We start from the raw sequence: 20,238 nt of genomic DNA on the forward strand, positions 1-20,238 counted from the left end.
AATGAGAGGCACAGCTGACTTGATTGACAGGCGGGAACACTGTAGCTGTTGGCTAGGAGGCTCAAAGCCCGCCTCTTTACGTCACAATCGCTCACAGCAGCAATATGGCTGCCGCCGACAATTGGCCTCAAAACAGCGCTTCAGAAACAGATGGGTGACGTCATAGATCCTACGTCCATATTTTATACAGTCTATGCTTTCAACACAGTTATCCAGGGATGAGTGTTCAGTAAGTGAATTACCTGAGATTAAACAGGTATTAATGATGCTTTCCTTAACTCCTCTGAAAGCATTGTTGAAACATAGGGCTGCACAATACGTTTTATAGGTGTCACAACATGAGCACCGCAATAAACATATTGCAAAAGTCTGAATGTATCACAATGAATCAGAAAAGTTATTTTCAACCAGACAAGCAATACTTTTCTTTCAACATGTGTACATTTTCCCTTATGGATTCATTTTAATGCAGTCAACTGAAGCTCAGGCTACCTGTGAGCGTCCTTTTGGATTAATTGGTGATAATCTAATTAAATCTGAGAAGACAGCCTCTGAGAAGACAGCTTCTCAGATTTGTTTTGGATTCAGGAGTGACATGTTGCAAACAGGAAACTCATGGAAAAGCAAAAAGAGATATTCCCTTTTTTATTGTGCCAGATCAAGGCAGGATATTAACGCCCCTGTAACGTCTCACCTTCAAACATGAGTGTCACAGAGCTGTCATGGTGGGTTAAAGTCATTCCAATGCTGTACCAGCATTGGAGGAAGTTACAGTGTGAGGCTCCTGCTGTTGAGAAGTTTTTCGACCGGGTGCGGGTCTAAATTTAGTTCAGGGGTAGTTAATCTCCCCACTGAAAAGCCCCTGCTTGGGGGGTAGTACCTTTCAAAGGTCCTGGGACTTCCAGGGGGCAGGGGCTGCACTGCTGAACGTGTCTGATTGATAGAATAACCGCAGTGTTTTTAATTCACCTGCCGTCCACAATAACATCACACACATCTGTGATTCACTTGATTTCGAACTTTGTAACAGTAGTCTTCTCTAAACCCACCGCAAATGCGTCTCTCCCGGTGTTACGGTTTTAAAAGTGACCCTGTAAACTGGAAACCTTCAGCTGAACGTAACAGTGTTTGTGGAGTTAACACAGCTGTTGAAACACAGAGGGAGTTCCTGGGAATGCAAACTAGTTAAGTTTTTCATTAAGATTTCAAAATATCCTCATCAGATATTTCATGATCGTCTAAAGACGTTTAAGAGGGATGAATCCGGCTGAAAGTCGGCAGTTAATAGGGTCGTGGTTTAAACCAAAACACCGGCCGATCTCTGCCACGGCTTTTTGAGTTAGAAAGGATTTTAAAGCCGCGTTGAAACAGCTTTGCTACTCGCGCTTATCTCCTCTCACGTGTTGATTCAGTGAATCCATCTGTGATGAAATATAGAACCATCTAAAACATGCTAACAGGCTAACTGTTGTGTTGCTCATAATGATACCTGCCTATCCGTCTGCTTCTATGGTGTCATCTGTGATGAATGGCATTCGTCTTTGTTTTACTGCCCTCTACTGGTCTGGTGTAGTGCATTTACTTCTTTTGTTCCTCCATACGTCATGTTGGGCCCCATGTACTTATGCAAGCTTTAATGCAATGTTAAATCACACTTGCGCACCAATATTACCCCACTGCAGATTCATTACAAAAGCACAAATGTGTAAGGAATGAGCTTTTTTTTTGTGCAGTCACAGAACTGCAACATATAAAGGGCTTCATAGACTGAGTAAATGCTAACATGCAGCCTTTATCATTTTTTACTTATTACCCTTCATATGGATATCACTATCAGTTCATCACGTGGTGGAGGATATTACAGACACTGCTTTAAGTGTGCAGAGTTTTGCTATAGTTGTATGGCATAATTCAATTATACCCTGCACGTCCCCAAAAGAAGTTGCACACTAATATTTTGTTGGACCACCTTTAGTTTTGAGTACTGCACGTTTTCGCCGTGGCATCGTTTTGATAAGCTTCTGCAATGTCACAAAAGTTTTAGTTCCCTCCAGAGTTGCATTCATTTTCCGCCAAGTTCTTGTATGATGGGTCTCGTCAGACCACATCACCTTCTTCCACTACTCCAGAGCAAATCTCCTTGGTTGTTTACTTTGCTTGTTGCAGGCCAATAATTGAATCCTTCTGAAACAGTTTGACTTCCTTTCCACGATCACAGGATATGTCTTCCAACATGGTTGTTTAGGAAGCTACTCACCGCATCAGCTAGGGTTGAATAAGTTGTTGCCAGCTGAAACCCATTCATCACTGCAGTAATTATCCAATGGAATCCTTACTATTTGCTTCATTACATTCCAGATGGCGACTTCTTTTTGGGACAGGAAGTGTATTTCATAACACAGCTTTACAATCTAAATACAGCTCTGTGTGTGCATTGCTTCACATTGATCATTCTCTGCCTTACAAGTAATCACAGATTCTGTGGTATTATAACATATTGGTGTGCAATATTGACACAAAAATAAGATGTCGATATTCTTGGAGATTTTGCGGATATGATAATGGACAATATTTTACCTCCCTGAAAAATGTGTAAAAGAAAACAAATCTAAATTTTGTTTGTAAAAGTCTTGTATTGTACTAGCTCATTGTTAACAGTATATTACATGTTGATTAAGATATGGAAAAACTAAACTTGTTTAAGAAGAGCAGGTCTTATTCATCAACTTAAAACTGATTGAAGTAAACACACAAAAAAAACCCCACTGGAAACATCAGAGCAAGTTTCGAGATCAAATAATACAAGTATGAGTAAAACATTTCAGGTTCTTGCTTGTGGTCGACTGCTGAGTCTCAGTGGTTAATTCACAGATGGTTAATTCACAGATGGTTAAACATGTTAGATGTCGCGTTGTCTTTAACTGGCAACGGTTTCCAACATAGGGGATGATCTAGAAATTAAATCTAACAACATAGATTCTGAAGCTGCTGGAGTTTCTGTTTTGTCTCCTTGTGTTCTCGTTTTTAACTTCAGCCATGTAGACAGCTACACTCGCTTAGCTGTGATGTGTGAACACCTTATGTGGAGGTGTGAAGGCGTGTTTTGATTTGTTTTTGCAAAATGAGTGACATGCTTGACATTTTGCACAGCGCTGAAACAACAGTCATGATCTTATCTCAAATTTTAAAAATATATATATTGCACAGCTCCATTATAACCTCACAGAGACTTATCTGGCATTCTTTGTTTTTTTATAACAAATAACCAAACACTGGAGGTGGCAGCGTCATGGTTCCCGAATTGTCGAGCAATGCTACCCCCCTGTGTTAAGCTGACCCCACCTTACCTACTTTTGAATTGCTTCTTAAAGGTTATTGTTATCACTCGGCATGATTATTGTGTAGTCTTTGTCTTACTGTGTTTATTTCATGTATTCTTGTGTGTTTTAGGGGGCTTTTATGTGTTAAGTGTAGGGGTGGGAATCGTAAACCGGATCCGACTTAGAACCGGTTCCAATTGATCAATTCCATCGGATTGTCCACCTCAAATGTTATCGATTCTTCTTAACGACTCATTTCATAGCATGACGTCAAACACTGCAACGCAGAACTCCTAGGTGCAAATACCTCAAATATGCTGAAGCATTTGTTGACTCGGCCTCGAAGCTTGGGGTTCGCGTCGGGCCGAAGTGGAGAAGGGTTCCATGTGAACATGTTTGCATTGGGGAGGCAAACCCCCGCCTACCTCCCCCCTTTCGGAGTCAGGACGCTTTCCCTCAGGCTCCAGGAGCCACGTCTGGAATCACGTGGCCGAAATTAAGGCACCGAGAGCGGGTAAAACACCTCTGCAATGACCCCTCTCCAAATTCAAAGTCTTTTCATCCAGGCTCGAGGGGCCACATCTGGACTCACACGTCCGGACTCACGCGGCAGAGAATGAGATCAATTTATTGTTCAGTATGTTCAAGTTGAATATGTTCATGTTCAGTCTTGTGCAGCCATAATTTTTGAAAAAAAAAAGGTTACTTTCGGTGCAGAAGACTGTGTAGAACTACTTTTTTCCCCCTCAAAAAAATACTCAGGAATCGTTAGGAGAATTGATAAGGAATTGGATTGAAAAGCAGAATCGACAAAGGCATTGACATTGATAAAATCTTATCAATTCCCACCCCTAGTTAAGTGTATTTTACAGTTTCCTAAAAGGACATTCTTTTATGCTTTATGGATGTTACTGTTTTTATTATTTCTTTCATAATTCACTGTGCAGCACTTCGGTACTTTGGAACTTGGTTGCTATATGTGCTATATAAATATAGTGGATTGAGACCAAAAGCAGACAGCTGTTGAAAATAAAAGTTGTCTCCAACATACAATGCAGTCTTGAATTCTCTATCAACGGCTTTCAGGAACTAGGCTAATGGCTCTACTAACTCTAATAAATTCAAAGGGTGGATATTTCACAATTCTTTATTCACCCCATACATGTTTCTTTTTTATTATCACCCATTCTACCATGCATTTATAAACAACCAAGTTTGACCAAGGAAATAGTTTCTGTTGTAATCTGCGTGCAAACAAAGGTTTGAAATGTCTTCTCATCAACCAAAGTTCACACGCTGTTTTTCTGTCTTCTCACAGATGCCGACCTGAACATTGCACAAACAGCATGGGGCGACAGCGGTGTCTACGTCTGCTCTGTGATCTCTTCCCAGGACCTGTCAGGAAATGGTGAAGACTACGTGGAGCTAATTGTTCTCGGTACGTAGTCTGCTTATGCACATGTATGTGGTGAGACATGAGACTGATTGCTTCCTGTTTCTCTGAACTTCCCGTCTATGCAGTTGATTCTTTCTTGTCACACACTTCTCTGTAGTCTCAAAAGGTTTTAAAAATATATGGGGTAATCCTCCAAATGAACTTTTCCTGACAGATTATGACACCTTCAACCAGCCCTGGTGAACAATATCATTCAGCTAGTTTTGAGCAGCACATTTAGATCAACTCCACTATAAAGTAATTGTGGCTCTATCTTTCTTTCACAGAGAGAATGTCAGATACTACTGACCTCCTGCCTGAGATTGACTTACTGGTTATGGAAGGTAGTACAAGCCACTTCATAGAGTTGAGTTATGTTTTTTGAGTCACATTAGAGGTGGTACTTGTGGTTTTAAAAGATTCAGAAATGCATTTTTCTCTGTTAAAAAAACTGAATATTTCAAGCCTTCAACATGCCAAAGTAAACTGGACATACAAATAAGGCAAAACATTTAGCTGCATTTACTCATTTCCAAGAACTACACCTGCAAACATCCTGTTCTGGGTAAAGACATGTAACACTCAAAAACATCTCTCACGCTCTTATCACTCTTTGATCTCTCTCTCTCTCCTTTAGTCTCCTTCCTTTTAAGTACCACTGTTTGTCTTTCTTTAATGTGAATCTGCTTACAATATTTTATTTTCTGCAGCTGCAACAAAAAAACACTGAGCACACATTTCCTCTCCAGTGAACACACGCCAGATAAAGTTCTCCCTCTGTGCTCCCCCAATCCAGAATCCATTTGAGTCGTTTTGTTGGATGAGCAGTGTCTCCTGCTCTCTCTGAGCTGTTGTTGTTTCTTCACTCTGTGGCATGTGCTGCCTGAACTGACTTGCCTGAGTGAAATAAAGCCCCGGGCACAAGCACAAACCGGCTTTACCAGTTTGACAAAACCTTAGGAATCACCACTGTAGTCAGCATGTTTTCATGATCTGAACACTAAATAACAACAATACAATATGATAGAAGTCCACTCATATTAACTGCTACTTCTCATTGCTTGTTTTTTAGTGATCCTTGTACACATCACAGTTGAGAGGCTCTTAGTTCAAAAAGAAAATGTATCCAGACTAGAGTTTTACTCTACTGGTTTCTTCAACATATTATGTAGACAAATGTATCTGCAGTTGAGCCAAAGGATTTTCAGCCGTAATGAAAGTGAAGTCCAATCAGTCTTGATGTTTAATCAGGGATGTAAATCAATGAACTATCAATGCATGCCCTGTTCACGAAGAAGCTGAGCTACTCCTGAGTCTTCATGCACCATGCAATGTGAACTAGCAGACACAGACAACTCTTCTCTCCTCTGCATTTCTTCTGCTGTATCTTTCTGGATATCCACTTGTGTTTCTTATAGTGTCATGTAAACACATGGACAGTGCCTTTGTGAAAATGCTGACTCAACCTAGCTCTCGGGCAACCTTCAAACAGAGACAAAGAGATGCGCAAATCTATGCATATCTCTTAGTCTTAAATCATTCAAATTGGTGATTTGTATGTAAAGTTTTGTACCAGGCTATAAACGTGTTTAGGTCATGTTAAAGGAAACCCTTTCACATTCATAGAAAAATGGCTTTTTAAAGGACACTGGAGGAAATGCAGCTTGCAATTGGCTACACTTCTTCCACACTGAAGGTTGCTGCTTTTTATACTTATACAAGCTGTATACCCAAACACTGTAAAAAATGGCCTTTGTCCATAGTTATTATTATTATTATTATTATTATTATTGTTATTGTTGTTGTTGTTATTATTATTATCCTTATTTTTATTTATTTATTTATTTGTATTATTAATATTGTTATTACTATTATTATTTTTATTATTATTATCATTATCATTATCATTGTCGTTATTATTATTATTCGTTTTTATTATCTCTTATTATTTCTGTTATTTATTTATTTTTTTGATGCATTTCGGAGTGTAGATTTAGCCTATGATAGGATGTTTTTGTAGACTAGTTTACAGGCAGGGGTTAGATATCTAAGCTTAAATTGGGCAGACAGATATGAAGCTGTGTTCAAGAGACACCAAATACCTGGGACGGGATGGGGGATCTAAATTGGAAGTTTAAATCTTATTAGCTGTGTGGAAACATTAGGAGTGAAATAATGGCATGTCTATTGATAATTCAATTCCACGATATAAATACAGACTTAATGCATCTCATGTTGTTCCCACACAGACTGGCTCCTGATCCTTCTGGTGGTTTTGGGCTTCCTGCTGCTGCTGCTCCTGATTGGGATCTGCTGGTGTCAGTGCTGTCCACACACCTGCTGCTGCTACATCAGCTGCCCCTGCTGCCCCGACCGCTGCTGCTGCCCACGAGCACGTAAGTACCGAATGGAAAACTAATGCACTCACACCTGCAGTACTTAGTTTTTCACTGCTTTTTCTGTGAGAACCTGGAGCCAATTAGCCATTATGGATTATTTAAGAAACCAAACTGGAACTAAAATGTGTATTTATCATAGAGCACTGAGAATGAACATCATGATACTTGTGTTGATCGATATTTTCTATCAGCTTAAATAGTTTTGCATTTCTTATGTGATATCGGCATGAGTTTGTCTTGTAAAGAGAGTTAGACAATACCAACAGTTCAATAAAAGTGAAGTGACCCATTTTAACTAACAAGCTTAGATTAGCTTAGGTTAGGTTAGGTTAGTATAAATAAGGGAATCAAGGGACAACTGCCAGCTAGCTCTATAAAAAAAAGGGGAAAAATGCTCAGTGGCACTTTTAAACCTCACTTTTTGGTTGAAATGTCACTTTAAATTAACTAAACTGTCAACACTTTTTTATTTATCAGCTTCAATTCCTACAAAAACACTTAAGTACAAATAAACTGTTTTATTTTCATGTATAGAGACTGTTTTTCTAGTTTGGTACAAAGTAAGCTCAGCTAACCTTCTGCTGCGTGTAACTCCATATAGACAGAAAGGAGAGTGGTGTTGATCTTTTATTGAACTTCCCAAGATATTCATTCATTCATTCATTCATAAGAATTTTATTTGCTCACTTCAGTGTTTGACAACACAACATATTCGATACACATCTTCACAAAATAGAGTATACGCTGTCCATGAACAAACAGGAGCAGGAAGAAGAAAAACTTATAATACCTGCCCCTCCCCTTAGTCACAACATAATCTACCATCTCTCTTTTCACCAAACATCAAATTTAACAATGAACACTGAAACAATCAAATACAGATTTACTGGATGAGTTTGTAGTTCCCCGTTACTTCACCTTTTAACATTCTTTTAAAGGTGACATATCATGCAAAATTTACTTTTTAATGGTTCTATACCTGAAATATGTGTCCCTGGCATGTCTACAAACCCCCCGAGAATGAAAAAAATCCATTCTGCCCCTGTTTTGATTTCTACACCTTTCTGTAAATGTGTGTGAAACGAGCCGTTTCAGACTTCCATGTTTTTGTTACGTAACAACAATATCCGGTCTGTCACGGAGTCAGAGCTCGGAGCTTGTTCAGCCCATAGACTGTATAAAATAATACTGAATCCCTCCCCCGTTTTTCATTACCTGCACAAATGTGTGGTAACAAGGAGCTCAGGAGGGAGGCATGCTAGTTGTAGGCTGTCTTAATAAACACAAAGGTCGGTTTTACCCCCCACATCTGCAGATTTGAAGATATAGTGGATGATTTTTATTTGTCATGGATAAGTGCTAGCGCTAATTAGCATAGCCACATAGCTATATGTTCATAGCTGTAGCTGTAGCTGTAGCTGTAGCTGTAGCTGTAGCTGTAGCTGTAGCTGTAGCTGTAGCTGTAGCTGTAGCTGTGTACCAAGACACACGTCGACATACTGACAAATAAAACAACAAGAAACACTAAATCTGTGACCAATCCTTCATAAAAGGTCCTCCTGCCTTTCTGGCAGAGGTCGGTTTTACTCCCCACATCTGCAGATTTGAAGTTCTAGTGGATGATTTTTATTTATCATGGATAAGTGCTAGTGCTAGTTAGCATAGCCACATAGCTACATGTTCGTAGCTGTGTACCAAGACACACGTCAACATACTGATAAATAAAACGACAAGAAACACTAAATCTATGACCAATGGTTCAGAAAGGTCCTGCCACAGGCGCCTCTCCGTCAGGATCAGATTCTGGATCAGATTCAGAGGGTTGAAGTAACGCGATCTCTGAGCAGCCGTGTATATTCAGCCAACATGTAAACATTAGATCAACGTGCTGGAGAGCCGAGGCACATCCACTTCCGGAGGGGGCGTGGTCAGAGAGAATACAGAGTGTTCTGATGAGGAATGAAGAAGAGGGCTTTTCAGGGATGCCAAAATCTGATTTCAAAGTGTTTTTTTGAGCATAAACTTTAAAGACATGTTTTGGGGACCTCTTAGACCAATATATATTGATGAAAAAAGTGTGATATGTCACCTTTAAACTGTAAAATATTAGAGCAGCATTTTATATCATCATCAAGAGAACTCCAAAGTTTAACTCCACAAACTGAAACACACATTTGCTTTAATGTAGTGCACGCAAATGGACTAGACTCAAATTAAATTTCCATCTATGAGCCTCCTCATGAGATTCAAACACAAACTAAGGTAATAATCTGTTTCTGGCTTTAAACATTCATAATAATGTTTTAAAGTTAACTAGATCTTTAAATTTCAACAAATATGAGCTGATAAACAAACTGTTCTCTAACATTCAACTTATTTATAAGTCTAATTGCTTTTTCTGTAACACATACAAAGGGTTAATATTAGTTATATAAGTGTTGCCCCATACCTCCGAGCAATAACTAAAATATGGAAGAACAAGTGAACAGTACAAAATACGAAGAGAAGCAGAATCCAAACTGTCCTTGGCCCTGCCTAAACTCTATAAACTCTAACTTCAGTGTATTTCTTTCCAACTAAAGGAGTAGATCTTTCTGTGTCACTTAACCATATTTTTGAAATCCTCTCCACTTAAACCAACTTTCTTGGATTCTCTTTCAGTGTACGAGGCAGGAAAAGCAGTGAAGAAAGGTTTGCCCAGTCAGTATGCTCACACTCTTTACGCTCCCAGTATGTATGCTCAGCCACCATACAGTGGTCAGCTATTGAACCAGCCTGGAATGCCTCTTCTTCCTCTACCCAACGGAGCTGGTGGGCCCCCACCTCATAACGGTTACGGGCGTGAATACGACGGTGCAAGTTCAAGTGAGTTCAAATCACACTTAGTTTCAGTTTCCAGTCTAAGAGAGCTTCTGTGAAACTTAACAGAGAAAGTGTTTCGTGTTTATTATTCTTGTTTTGATCTGTTTCATGTGTGCGCGCAGTTGGACAAGGCTCCCAGGTGCCTCTGCTGCACGACAATAATGGTGGAGACCACAGTAAGTAGAAGAGACCTGCATCACATAACTCAGCCACGCAGTTTCTTATGCAGCGTTAAGTGTGAGAGCTCAAACTGTCTACATTTTCCACTGAATAAAATAAATCATATTTCTATAAAATAATATTTACAATACTTGGACACTTTATATTCATAATGGTTCAAATATTCACCATTATATACTCCAGATATTTAGTACCAAGTAATGGGATTGGTCAAGAGGTACTCTTTGAGGCAGAGTATAGACTCTTCACTTTTTCATGTATCCACCTCACACAAGCGTTCCCGATGCCACTGACCAACGTCACAGCAGATGGTCTTTTGATTGATCAGACTGGTACCTTTGACTCTGGCAGGTCATAGAAGCAACGTCAACAGACTCTTAAGTTACTGGACAGAAACTTACTGAATATAATTATTTGTTAGATGAATGTAAAGTAGTGTAATGAATGTACATTATCTAAAGTAGCTTGAGTGTCAAGAAAGGAAAATGTGTGGCAACAGTACAGTCAAGTTTAGGAACACTAGAACTAACATTTGTATGCAGCTTGTAGTACTGTGTCTGTGTTCACTAATATCCAGAGAGTCGTCTGAGAGAGCTTTGACCTGAGCTTAAAAAGTTTTAGCGAGATGTCTCACTCTAAAAAATATTTAGTAACTTTCTCAGAGCAACTTTGAGCCAGGAAGAGACAGACCCTTTTATCTCAGATGTTGAAACAACAATTGAGTGTGTAACACGTACATTAGGAAAAATGTATGGCAAGGCAGCTTTATTTGTATAGTGCATTTCATACACAAGGGCAACTCAATGTGCTTTACATTAAAACATTAAAAGCATTGGAAACATTCAGGCAAGCATAAAAGAACACAATTAAAATGACAAATATAATAAAAAATTGAAAAGAAAAGAAAAGGAAAATTAAAATATATTAAAAATTACATTAAAATTTGCATTTAAAGTGAGTTAAAATTAGCTAAGATAGGAAGGCCGTGGCAAATAAAAAAATCTTAGTCTTTGATTTAAAAGAGGTGAGAGTTGGAGCGGACCTGCAGCTTTCAGGTTGTTTGTTCCAGAAATGTGGTGCATAATGACTAAACGCAGCTTCACCATGTTTCGTTCTGACTCTCGATACTGAAAGCAGACCAGTACCTGATGACCTCAGAGGTCGAGGTGGTTCATAAAGTAGCAGCAGATCAGCAATGTATTTTGGGCCTAAACCATTCAGTGCTTTAAAACCATCAGCAGGATTTTAAAGTCTATTCTCTGACAGACAGGAAGCCAGTGTAGAGATCTAAGAACTGGAGTGATGTGGTCTACTTTTTTGGTCCTTGTTAGGACTCGAGCAGCAGCATTCTGTATGAGCTGCAGCCGTCTGATGGACTTTTTAGGGAGTCCTGTAAAGACACCGTTACAGAAGTCTAGTCTGCTAAAGATAAATGCATGGACCAGTTTTTCTGCATTCTGCTGAGACATACGTCCTTTAACCCTTGATATATTCTTAAGGTGATAGTAGGCTGACTTTGTAATTGTCTTAATGTGGCTGCTGCTGGAATTAAGGTCTTAAGATTACACCAAGGTTTCTGGCTTGGTTTGAACATTTCATCATTGCAGATTAGAGCTGAGCAGTAACCTTTAAACGTTCTTCCTTGGCTCCAAAAACAATCATTTCAGTTTTTTCTTTGTTTAACTGAAGAAAATTCTGGCTTGTCCAGTCATTGATTTGTTCAATGCATGTCAGTAAATATTACCTCTGACTATCAGTATTTGTAAATATTCCATCTTAAAGTACTCAGATCAGGATCATTATAAAATACTTCTAACTTGTGATGAAGTCACGTTTGAAAACACGTTGATTTACTGTGTTTGCATGAAGCTGCAGAAATCTGACTGTCTGTCTTCTTCTCACCAGCTCGCAGTGGATATCGTATCCAGGTGGACCCTGACGGGAACGCCACACGTGCCATTTACTACATGGAGAAGGAGCTGTCCAAGCTGGACCCATCCAGACCTGCTAACTACAACCGCTGTGAGTGTGTGATCACCTCCTGTTTTTCTAATTTTGGTCATTAGTAACATGCCTTAGACTTTTGTTGGAGAAACTAGGTCAAGTTCTGAAGGTGGAGGCGTCAAGTATAGTTTCAACTACCAACTACCGCTTGTGTGCGGTTTTCTTTTGAAACTGGAAACTAAATTGAAAATGAAAATACAAACTAATGCACACCAATGGAAATAAAATATATGTTGTTAAAATATTAAAAAGGTAAACAAATAAAGTTTAGTTAAATAGTAAAAGATAAGGAGAAAAAAAACTGTTCACCGTAGTTAAATCATGATATTTTAAAATACCGCTTAAAAGCCAGAATGAATAGAGATGTCTTTTGTTTACTTTTAAATAAAGTATCAATATAAAGTAAGACAAATCGAATATACTTTATTGATCCCCTATTGGTAGAAATTCACATGTTACAACAGCTCCAGTAAGAGACAAGGGTAGTCAAGTAAAGGAAAAAAAAAATACAAAGGATATGGACCGATGCTGATAGAATAATAACAAGGTAGAAATAATACAAATAAAAACAATTAAAGAATAAAAGGGAGTACTTACACTATGTACAGCATTCACTGATGGGTTATTTGTTAATGAAACACACTCAGTGTGTGGCTAATTGACATTTTAAAGTGACATACAGCAGAAAAAATAGAGCACGTGGGAAAACAAAATGTTTCCAGCTGCTCTCACGTTTATTATTACTATTATTTTAAAAAGCTCTTTCATCATTTGTAATATAGATATTAATTTAGATTGTATTTATTGTAAAATCCACTCTTGTTAATCTGAGTTGGGTGAAAGCAGCTGAAATAGTTTTCTTAATATTAAAAAGATGAATGTCTCTGAAGACTTAGTGAACTATTGTTAAAAAACCAGAAATGACTCATGTACCTCAGTGTTTACAGAAAGCAAAGAAATCTGCTTCAAGCTTTCTGAAAGGAGTATTAGTTTCATTTCTGGTTTTTGATGTGGGCAACCTTACCAGCAGAGGATGAACCAAATGACTGCCAGAAATATCCAGTACATTTGCATAATGACATTTCTTTTTAAAGTGGAAATCCCGTATGAGTACCCTTGGGTGTTTCAAGGTGAACGTCAACTACCCTGGAACTGTATTTAGACCCTGATTACTTCTATCAAAATGTAGGAGGGGAACGCCACCTTATGAGTTCATCATGAGGGGAAAGTTCCTGCTGTCAAAAAGCACCTTGCTCACCAAACGCCTTATGTCTGGTTTTCTTTCATCTTGACCAAACCTAGTTTCCTCTGTACAACTAACCAACTCTTCTTCATACCTTTTTTCATCCCTCAGTGGATAACATGAGTGAAGTCAGTTCCCTGCACGATGTCTTGGACCCTCGTGGTCGTGGAGGCCGCTCCCAGCCACCGCCTCTGGCTACAGTTTATGACCGGGATGAAGCTATGAGCACTATCAGCAGTGTTTCGCAGCAGGGACGCCGTGATGACTACCCACGGCGTGGGCACATGGGGGATCGCGTACGTGCTCGCTCTATGGACAACCTGGATGACATCGGACGGCGCAGAGATGACTATCCACCACACCGACGTCCAGATGAGCCAAGAGGCAGGAGAGGGTGAGGCTTATTTCCATTTCTTCTTCTTCTTCTTCTTCTCCTCCTCCTCCTCCTCCTCCTCCTCCTCCTCCTCCTCCTCCTCCTCCCTCTTCTTCTTCTTCTTCTTCCTCTTCTTCCTCTTCTTCTTCTTCTTCTTCTTCTTCTTCTTCTTCTTCCTCTTCTTCTTCTTCTTCTTCCTCTTCTTCTTCTTCTTCTTCTTCTTCTTCTTCTTCTTAATCTTCTTCTTCTTCTTCTTCTTCTTCTTCTTCTTCTTCTTCTTCTTCTTCTTCTTCTTCTTCTTCTTCTTCTTCTTCTTCTTCTTCTTCTTCTTCTTCTTCTTCTTCTTCTTCTTCTTCTTCTTCTTCTTCTTCTTCTTCTTCTTCTTCTTCTTCTTCTTCTTCCTCTTCCTCTTCCTCTTCCTACTATTATAAAACAAGATGTGGTGTTGTAGGGTTCCTGGGTTTTGCACAAATATACAACCTGAGCTGTGGCTGGAGCGAGAACTAATGGCACGTTGTAAATCATCTTTATTTGAAACTCTGCTGATCTTGTCTCTGCATTCTGTCTCTTCAGGTCAGACGATGGGTGGAGCAGCAGTGCTCGCAGTGGGTATGACCGCGAATCTGACGACCCCAGGCGACGCGACTACTCCCCTGATGATCGTCGGAGAGGAGACCAAGGGGGCTACGGCGGCCTCCCAGGGAGACGCAGTCGCAGCCGTGACGATCTGATGGACCTGGAGAGGGATCGTGAAAGGCGACCTGGAGGTGGTGCCAGGCGAGACGACTATGATGACAGCTTCCTGAGGGAAGCCATGGAGAGGAAGAAGCTGGGCGAGCAGCAAAGGGCACGCAGCCGGGATCGACTGGACAGCGAGAGCGACCGCTCGGATCGGGGGCGGGCGCCACGTGGGCCTCCGCCGCTTCCACAGAATCCCCCTGCTGGTTATCCTGGGCGCCGTGATGACTACCCACCTCCTCCACCTCCACCTTACAGTGATGATGAAAGTTTGTCGTCATCTAAGAAGAGCAATCTCCGGAAGGTGAGCGGCAGCAAAACTCACACTTTCACAAGCAAAGGCGGCGATTTCAGATTGAGTTTGATAATCGGATACTTCGTCATAAAGAAGTCAGGTTCCCATGTGACCCTAGTGAAACAGGTTTTTCTTATGGTAAGGATTCTCTTGATGGCCAGTTTGAACAGGAGGAATTATAAAAGTGAGCAAAACCTGTTTCAGTGTTTGACCTGACTTCCGTTTAAACACAGACCTGAAATATTATGAACGATTCCTTTAAACAGGAGTCTCTACTTTCTGATAAGAACATCATTAAGTAAAATAGTCAAAGTTATAAGTCCAGACAGGTCACATGGACGCTGCTTCAAATGTTAAGCTGTAAGATTTAAGATAACTGATATTCAAAGTCTGTCCTTTTCTTTTATTGTCAAAAAAATCTCTTGAAAAACACAAAAACCAAAAGTGGATTCATTCTAATAAAAAGGAGATGTGCTGCTCAGTCCTCATTAAGCTTCAGATAAAAAATATGATATATATCATCATTTCCATCAGCAGTTAATATTTCTATTATTGAATAATAAACTCAACCAGCTGAGGTGGATCTGGCGTCTGATTTGGATGCCTCCTGAACTCGTCCCTCAGGAGGTTTCTGGCACACCCTACTGAGAGGAGACCCCGATGTAGACCCAGAGCTTGCTTGCGAGATTATTTATCTCACCTGGCCTCTGACTCCCCCAGGAAGAGGATGTCTGGGTCTACTTATTAGCCTGCTTCCGCTGTGACCTGTCCCGGATGAATGGAATAAATAGAGAGATAATGAAAATGCTGATTGCTGTGCAGCACTAAAGAATCATATGAGGCTTGAAAATGCTTGAAATATGGTAAAACTTCTCTACTTTGCAAGCTACTCGACTACCAATGATCAAATGAACTTGTAACTCTGAACCACATTTTTTTTAACACCAAACTGATGTCCAGACAAAGTATTAGATGGTTGTATTTGTTCAGTGTGAGACAAGATCATTTTTCGTGGTTGACCAGGTGTGTAAGGTAAAACAATACTGTCTTTATTTCTTTTCTTAAGTTATATTTTTGGCCATTTTTGCCTTTTATTGTAAAGGACAGCTGAAGAGAGACAGGAAATGTGGGGAGTAGAGAGCAGGGGGAGACATGCAGGAAATGGTCAACCTGACTGTAGCCTCTGTAAGTGGGACCGCTAGGCCCCCAGCGCCCCTGTCTTTATTTATTTGAGTGGAATACTTAAATTTGGTACTGATGAGCATGATATAATGAAATTAGAATGTTTATTTGTTTTTCATCATGTTTGTTGTTTTACAGAATGGAGCTGTGAGCCGGGAGAGCCTGGTGGTGTGATACTAACCCCAACGTGAGCGATGCGTCTTACACTGCAGCTTTTTATTATTCACAAACAAGGACCGGAATGTAAATAGAAACACAAAACTGCTAATTCCTGAGCTGATTTCTACATTGCATTATTTACAGTAGATAGTTGATTCTGAATGTGTCTGAAAAGTTTTGTAACAGGGGAGAGGTGCACTGATAGAAAGTTGAGTGCTTTTTCATGTAAAAAAAACAAACATTGTGGCTGCCACAAGTGCCTTAAAGTTGTACAGAATTTTACTTTTAGATGTGAAAGTCAAGATGAAAAATAATTCTTTGTAAAGGTATTTAAATCTTGATGAGTAAGCATGTCTGTTAGTTTCATCTATTTTAATAACTTCTCTGTAGTTTTAGTTAGTGGATACACTACTGTAGATTAGTCTGGGTCTTTAGATTTTTCTGGCTTTTTATTTGTGAATTTTTTTTTAAAGAAAAACCTTGTACATTTAAATGAATTGATTTTAAGTGTGCTTTTAGATGTGTTAGAGTGTGCTCAATGTAGCAGCCTTTTTTTTAAATAATTTGTGTACTTGCATTTTATGATTGTTTGTTTGTTTTTTACTTAAAATTTCAGTTTTAAGCAGCATTATATTGTACAGCACACCAGTACCCCAGCCTCAGTATGCAAATGTTTATTGTGATGTAATGAAAACTAATTTTACAATAAAGGTGTCTATTGTCAGGCCATGTGTTTTACTTACATACAGAGTTTCACCACTAGAGGAGGCCATCATGTTTGTAATTCATAGGAACACAACATTGTGACTGGAGTGTTGATTTGAGGCAAAATCTACCAACATTTTTAAGTATTAATTATAAAAAGAACAACTAAAATGCTTGAGATAACAACTATCAATTAATGAGACACCACATTTCTGTTCATATACAGGAGTTTAGTTTTTGTTTTCTGATTTGTCTGCAGCCAGACTTCTGGCAATAAAAAAAGTGTGATTTCTACTTGATTAAAAGTTGCATAAAAAGTTACAATTAAGTTTGCAGACAGCTTGGGACTTTGGTTTGAATCACAGAAAGAGGAACAATGGTGTCATTTTAAAATGCTTACTACGTGTAAAATAAAACCGTGATCTTGAGCCAGATGTCACCCCAGAGGCCACCCATGTTTCACACTAAACACTCATCAGTGAATGGAAAGAGGATGTTTGAGCTGACCAAAGTGTGTGAGAAGAATCTCTGGGTATGTGGTTGTGGTTTCAAGACAAGGGTAGTTTCCTCGAAATCTGTTGTGTTCAACCTGAGGCAAACGAGTCTGTCACAGTGACGGAGGCGTTTCACAGTTTGTGTTTGAACATGATCAAGGCGCTCACAAGAGAAGAAGGAGCAGAGTACTTCTGCTTTTTACTGTTTGATTTCTGCATTTTGTACTCAGACAGACGCTTTCTGGAAATACCAAACTTTCTGTGATTGCATGAAGACTGACTTTATGAGGTAACTCCACAAGCCAAACGAATGCAAACAAGGGCCTGCTGCTCAAATCATGCCTGATTTTACTCAAGTTAAAAAACCCCAAAGCTACTTTGGAAAAAATAGAATCTGATGTTTGTTATACTTTATATGTTTAATGGTTAACTGAATGACTGTTGATGCTAATGACAAAAGATGAAAGTGTACTTGTCTTCCAAAAAGTATAACAAAGATTAAGAGATAAAAAAGACAGATGTACTTGATGAATTCAGAAATTCAACATACTATAAATAAATGCTTTAACTAAAGTAAAGAGGTATTAGCAACTAGAAATTATACTCAATAGTAACAAATAATAGCCTCAAATCGAGGAAACCTATAAAATATATCTAAAATGTAATCCGATAAGATAAGATAAGATAGTCCTTTATTTGTCCCACAATGGGGAAATTTAAGTGTCACAGTAGCAAAGTAGACAAAAGAGCAAAAGAGTATAAAGCAAGGGGAAAACAAGAGCCTATAAAATATCAATTATTAAAAAGTTATTAGCAATTAAAATTAAAGAGGTAAAAATAAACATATCTTCCAACATATATATATTATTGGTTATAGAGTCTGACCACTGCAGGAGGAAAAAGACCTCTCATATCTCCTTGAGACACCGTGGGTGAAGAAGTCTGTCACTGAACGAGCTACTTCGTGTTGTTATGGTCTCCTGGAGGGGGTGTGACGTGTTGTCCATCAGAAAAGATATCTTTGCTATCATCCTCATGTCAGCCACCCCCTCCACAGGGTCCAGCGGGAAGCCCAGGAAAAGGTACAGATGTTAATTTGGAACACTGTTCAGAGTTATGAATCTGCATAAGCCTGTATTGTTACCCGGCTTTCTTACCGATCTTCCGGTTGTGTAAGCGGCTTGATTCTGATTTGTCAAAACCCCTTGACGATGGTGATTAACTTTCACTAACATGAGCAACACCAGAGGCAAATTGATCACACATCATGTCAATCCGCTGATTTTGGCATGATTTGCCTGTACGGACCTTTTCATATTGGATCCTGTCCAGCAATTTTAGTAACGACAGCGGAGCAGATAAGTGCAACTTTAATTCACAGATCACTACAAAGAAACTTAAACAATGAGCGTTGGTGAGGATAGTAGCAGTGTTGGAGTCTTGTCTCACCCTGTTGGGATTCTATTTCCCATAACTACATGCTAACCTTACATTATCCCTTACATATTGCATCCATTAGATTAAAGCTCCTGTGAGAACTTTTTGTGTTCCTTTGGTGCTGCCCGTGGACCAAGTTGTTCATCTTATCGCTTTGCTTATTTTTTGTTGTATATCATTAATATTTGTTGTATTAATCTCACCTTTTCTGATCCCGAACGAGCCCCCATTTGTTACCACCTGGCTCAAGGCTGGTAACAAGAAGGGACACCACACACAGATAAAGCTTTCATAAGTAATATTTATGTAACCTAAAGATCCAATCTAATCAAACAATCATGTGATATATCAGTATGTGAGTAATCAGCCATGTGTGGTATGTGTGGATGAATGAAGGTGTTGTGTGATGGTGGGGATGCATGCTCAAAACCAAGAAAGACAGGATGAGGAAGGAGTAGCAGGCCCAGCTGAGAGAGAGAGAGTGAGAGCTCAGAGAGGCAAGCTGGGCAGGTAACTCAGACTACCCCTCCCGGCTCCACACACATGCCATCTCCAGATACCTGCAAGCCCGAGGAAACACATGGAGACTGAGACACACAAGACATGCAGGCAAAGTGGGAGGGGTCGTCACAGTAAGAAGAGTCTTTTGATTAAAGATCTCATCCTGCCTGCTTTTAACAGCGAAACGTATCACTCACTGGGAATACATGCTGGGAAAAATGTATCAGCCATCACAGGCATTTAAACTAAGTCTATAGAAATATTAAGTTTTATTCCTTTTGGTCTTGATCACATTTGCTGGTCATGTCGAAGAATCTGTATTAATTCCAGTCTGTTTTCTAAACAGTTAAAAACTCCTCACTGGAGATTTAAAATTGCTTGCAGAGAAGATTCTCTTACATAAACTAGTACACTTGTTACTGTGATGATGCTCAGTGATCAACACATCAGACAGTGTGGTGAAAAACCCTTCCTTTTTTCTGTTTTCCCTCGAAAAATGCAGGTTTCAGAACAAAGCAACAGCTACGTTTGACACCTACCTGTCACCAGCAGTTTCAGCCACAAAAAATGTACGTATCGAAATGATCAGTCATGTTTCTGATCTTTTGCTTCTGTGGATTATAAGGCAAGGCAAGGCAAGTCAACTTTATTTGTATAGCGCATTTCATACGAGAGGGCAACTCGATGTGCTTTACATTAAAACATTAAAAGCATTGGAAACATTCAGACAAGCATAAAAGAGCACAATTAAAATTACAAATATAATAAAACATAGAAAAGAAAAGGAAAATTAGAAATATATTAAAAAAGTAAATAAAAAATTGCATTTAAAACGAGTTAAGATAAGCTAAAATGGGAAGGCATGCAGTCTTAATCTTTGATTTAAAAGAGGTGAGAGTTGGAGCAGACCT

At 39.3% G+C, this 20,238-nt stretch overlaps 1 protein-coding gene across 2 annotated transcripts in view; it reads left to right on the forward strand.

Moving 5' to 3' along the window:
* Nucleotides 1–16,914, forward strand: part of lsr (lipolysis stimulated lipoprotein receptor) — a 22,297-nt gene extending 5,383 nt beyond the window's left edge. Inside the window, exons 3-11 of one of the 2 annotated variants that reach the window (XM_034698223.1) lie at nt 4,639–4,758; nt 5,043–5,099; nt 7,005–7,151; nt 9,816–10,019; nt 10,139–10,192; nt 12,102–12,218; nt 13,555–13,837; nt 14,390–14,858; nt 16,170–16,914. In XM_034698223.1, coding sequence (XP_034554114.1) covers nt 4,639–4,758; nt 5,043–5,099; nt 7,005–7,151; nt 9,816–10,019; nt 10,139–10,192; nt 12,102–12,218; nt 13,555–13,837; nt 14,390–14,858; nt 16,170–16,205 — 1,487 coding nt within the window. In that variant the 3' untranslated portion in view covers nt 16,206–16,914. The remainder of the gene's footprint in view (nt 1–4,638; nt 4,759–5,042; nt 5,100–7,004; nt 7,152–9,815; nt 10,020–10,138; nt 10,193–12,101; nt 12,219–13,554; nt 13,838–14,389; nt 14,859–16,169) is intronic. The other variant, XM_034698224.1, reaches the window with a different exon arrangement.
* The last annotated feature ends 3,324 nt before the right edge of the window (nt 16,915–20,238 follow it).

Source organism: Notolabrus celidotus, chromosome 12 (assembly GCF_009762535.1).
Source record: "Notolabrus celidotus isolate fNotCel1 chromosome 12, fNotCel1.pri, whole genome shotgun sequence".
NCBI classification, from domain to species: domain Eukaryota; kingdom Metazoa; phylum Chordata; class Actinopteri; order Labriformes; family Labridae; genus Notolabrus; species Notolabrus celidotus.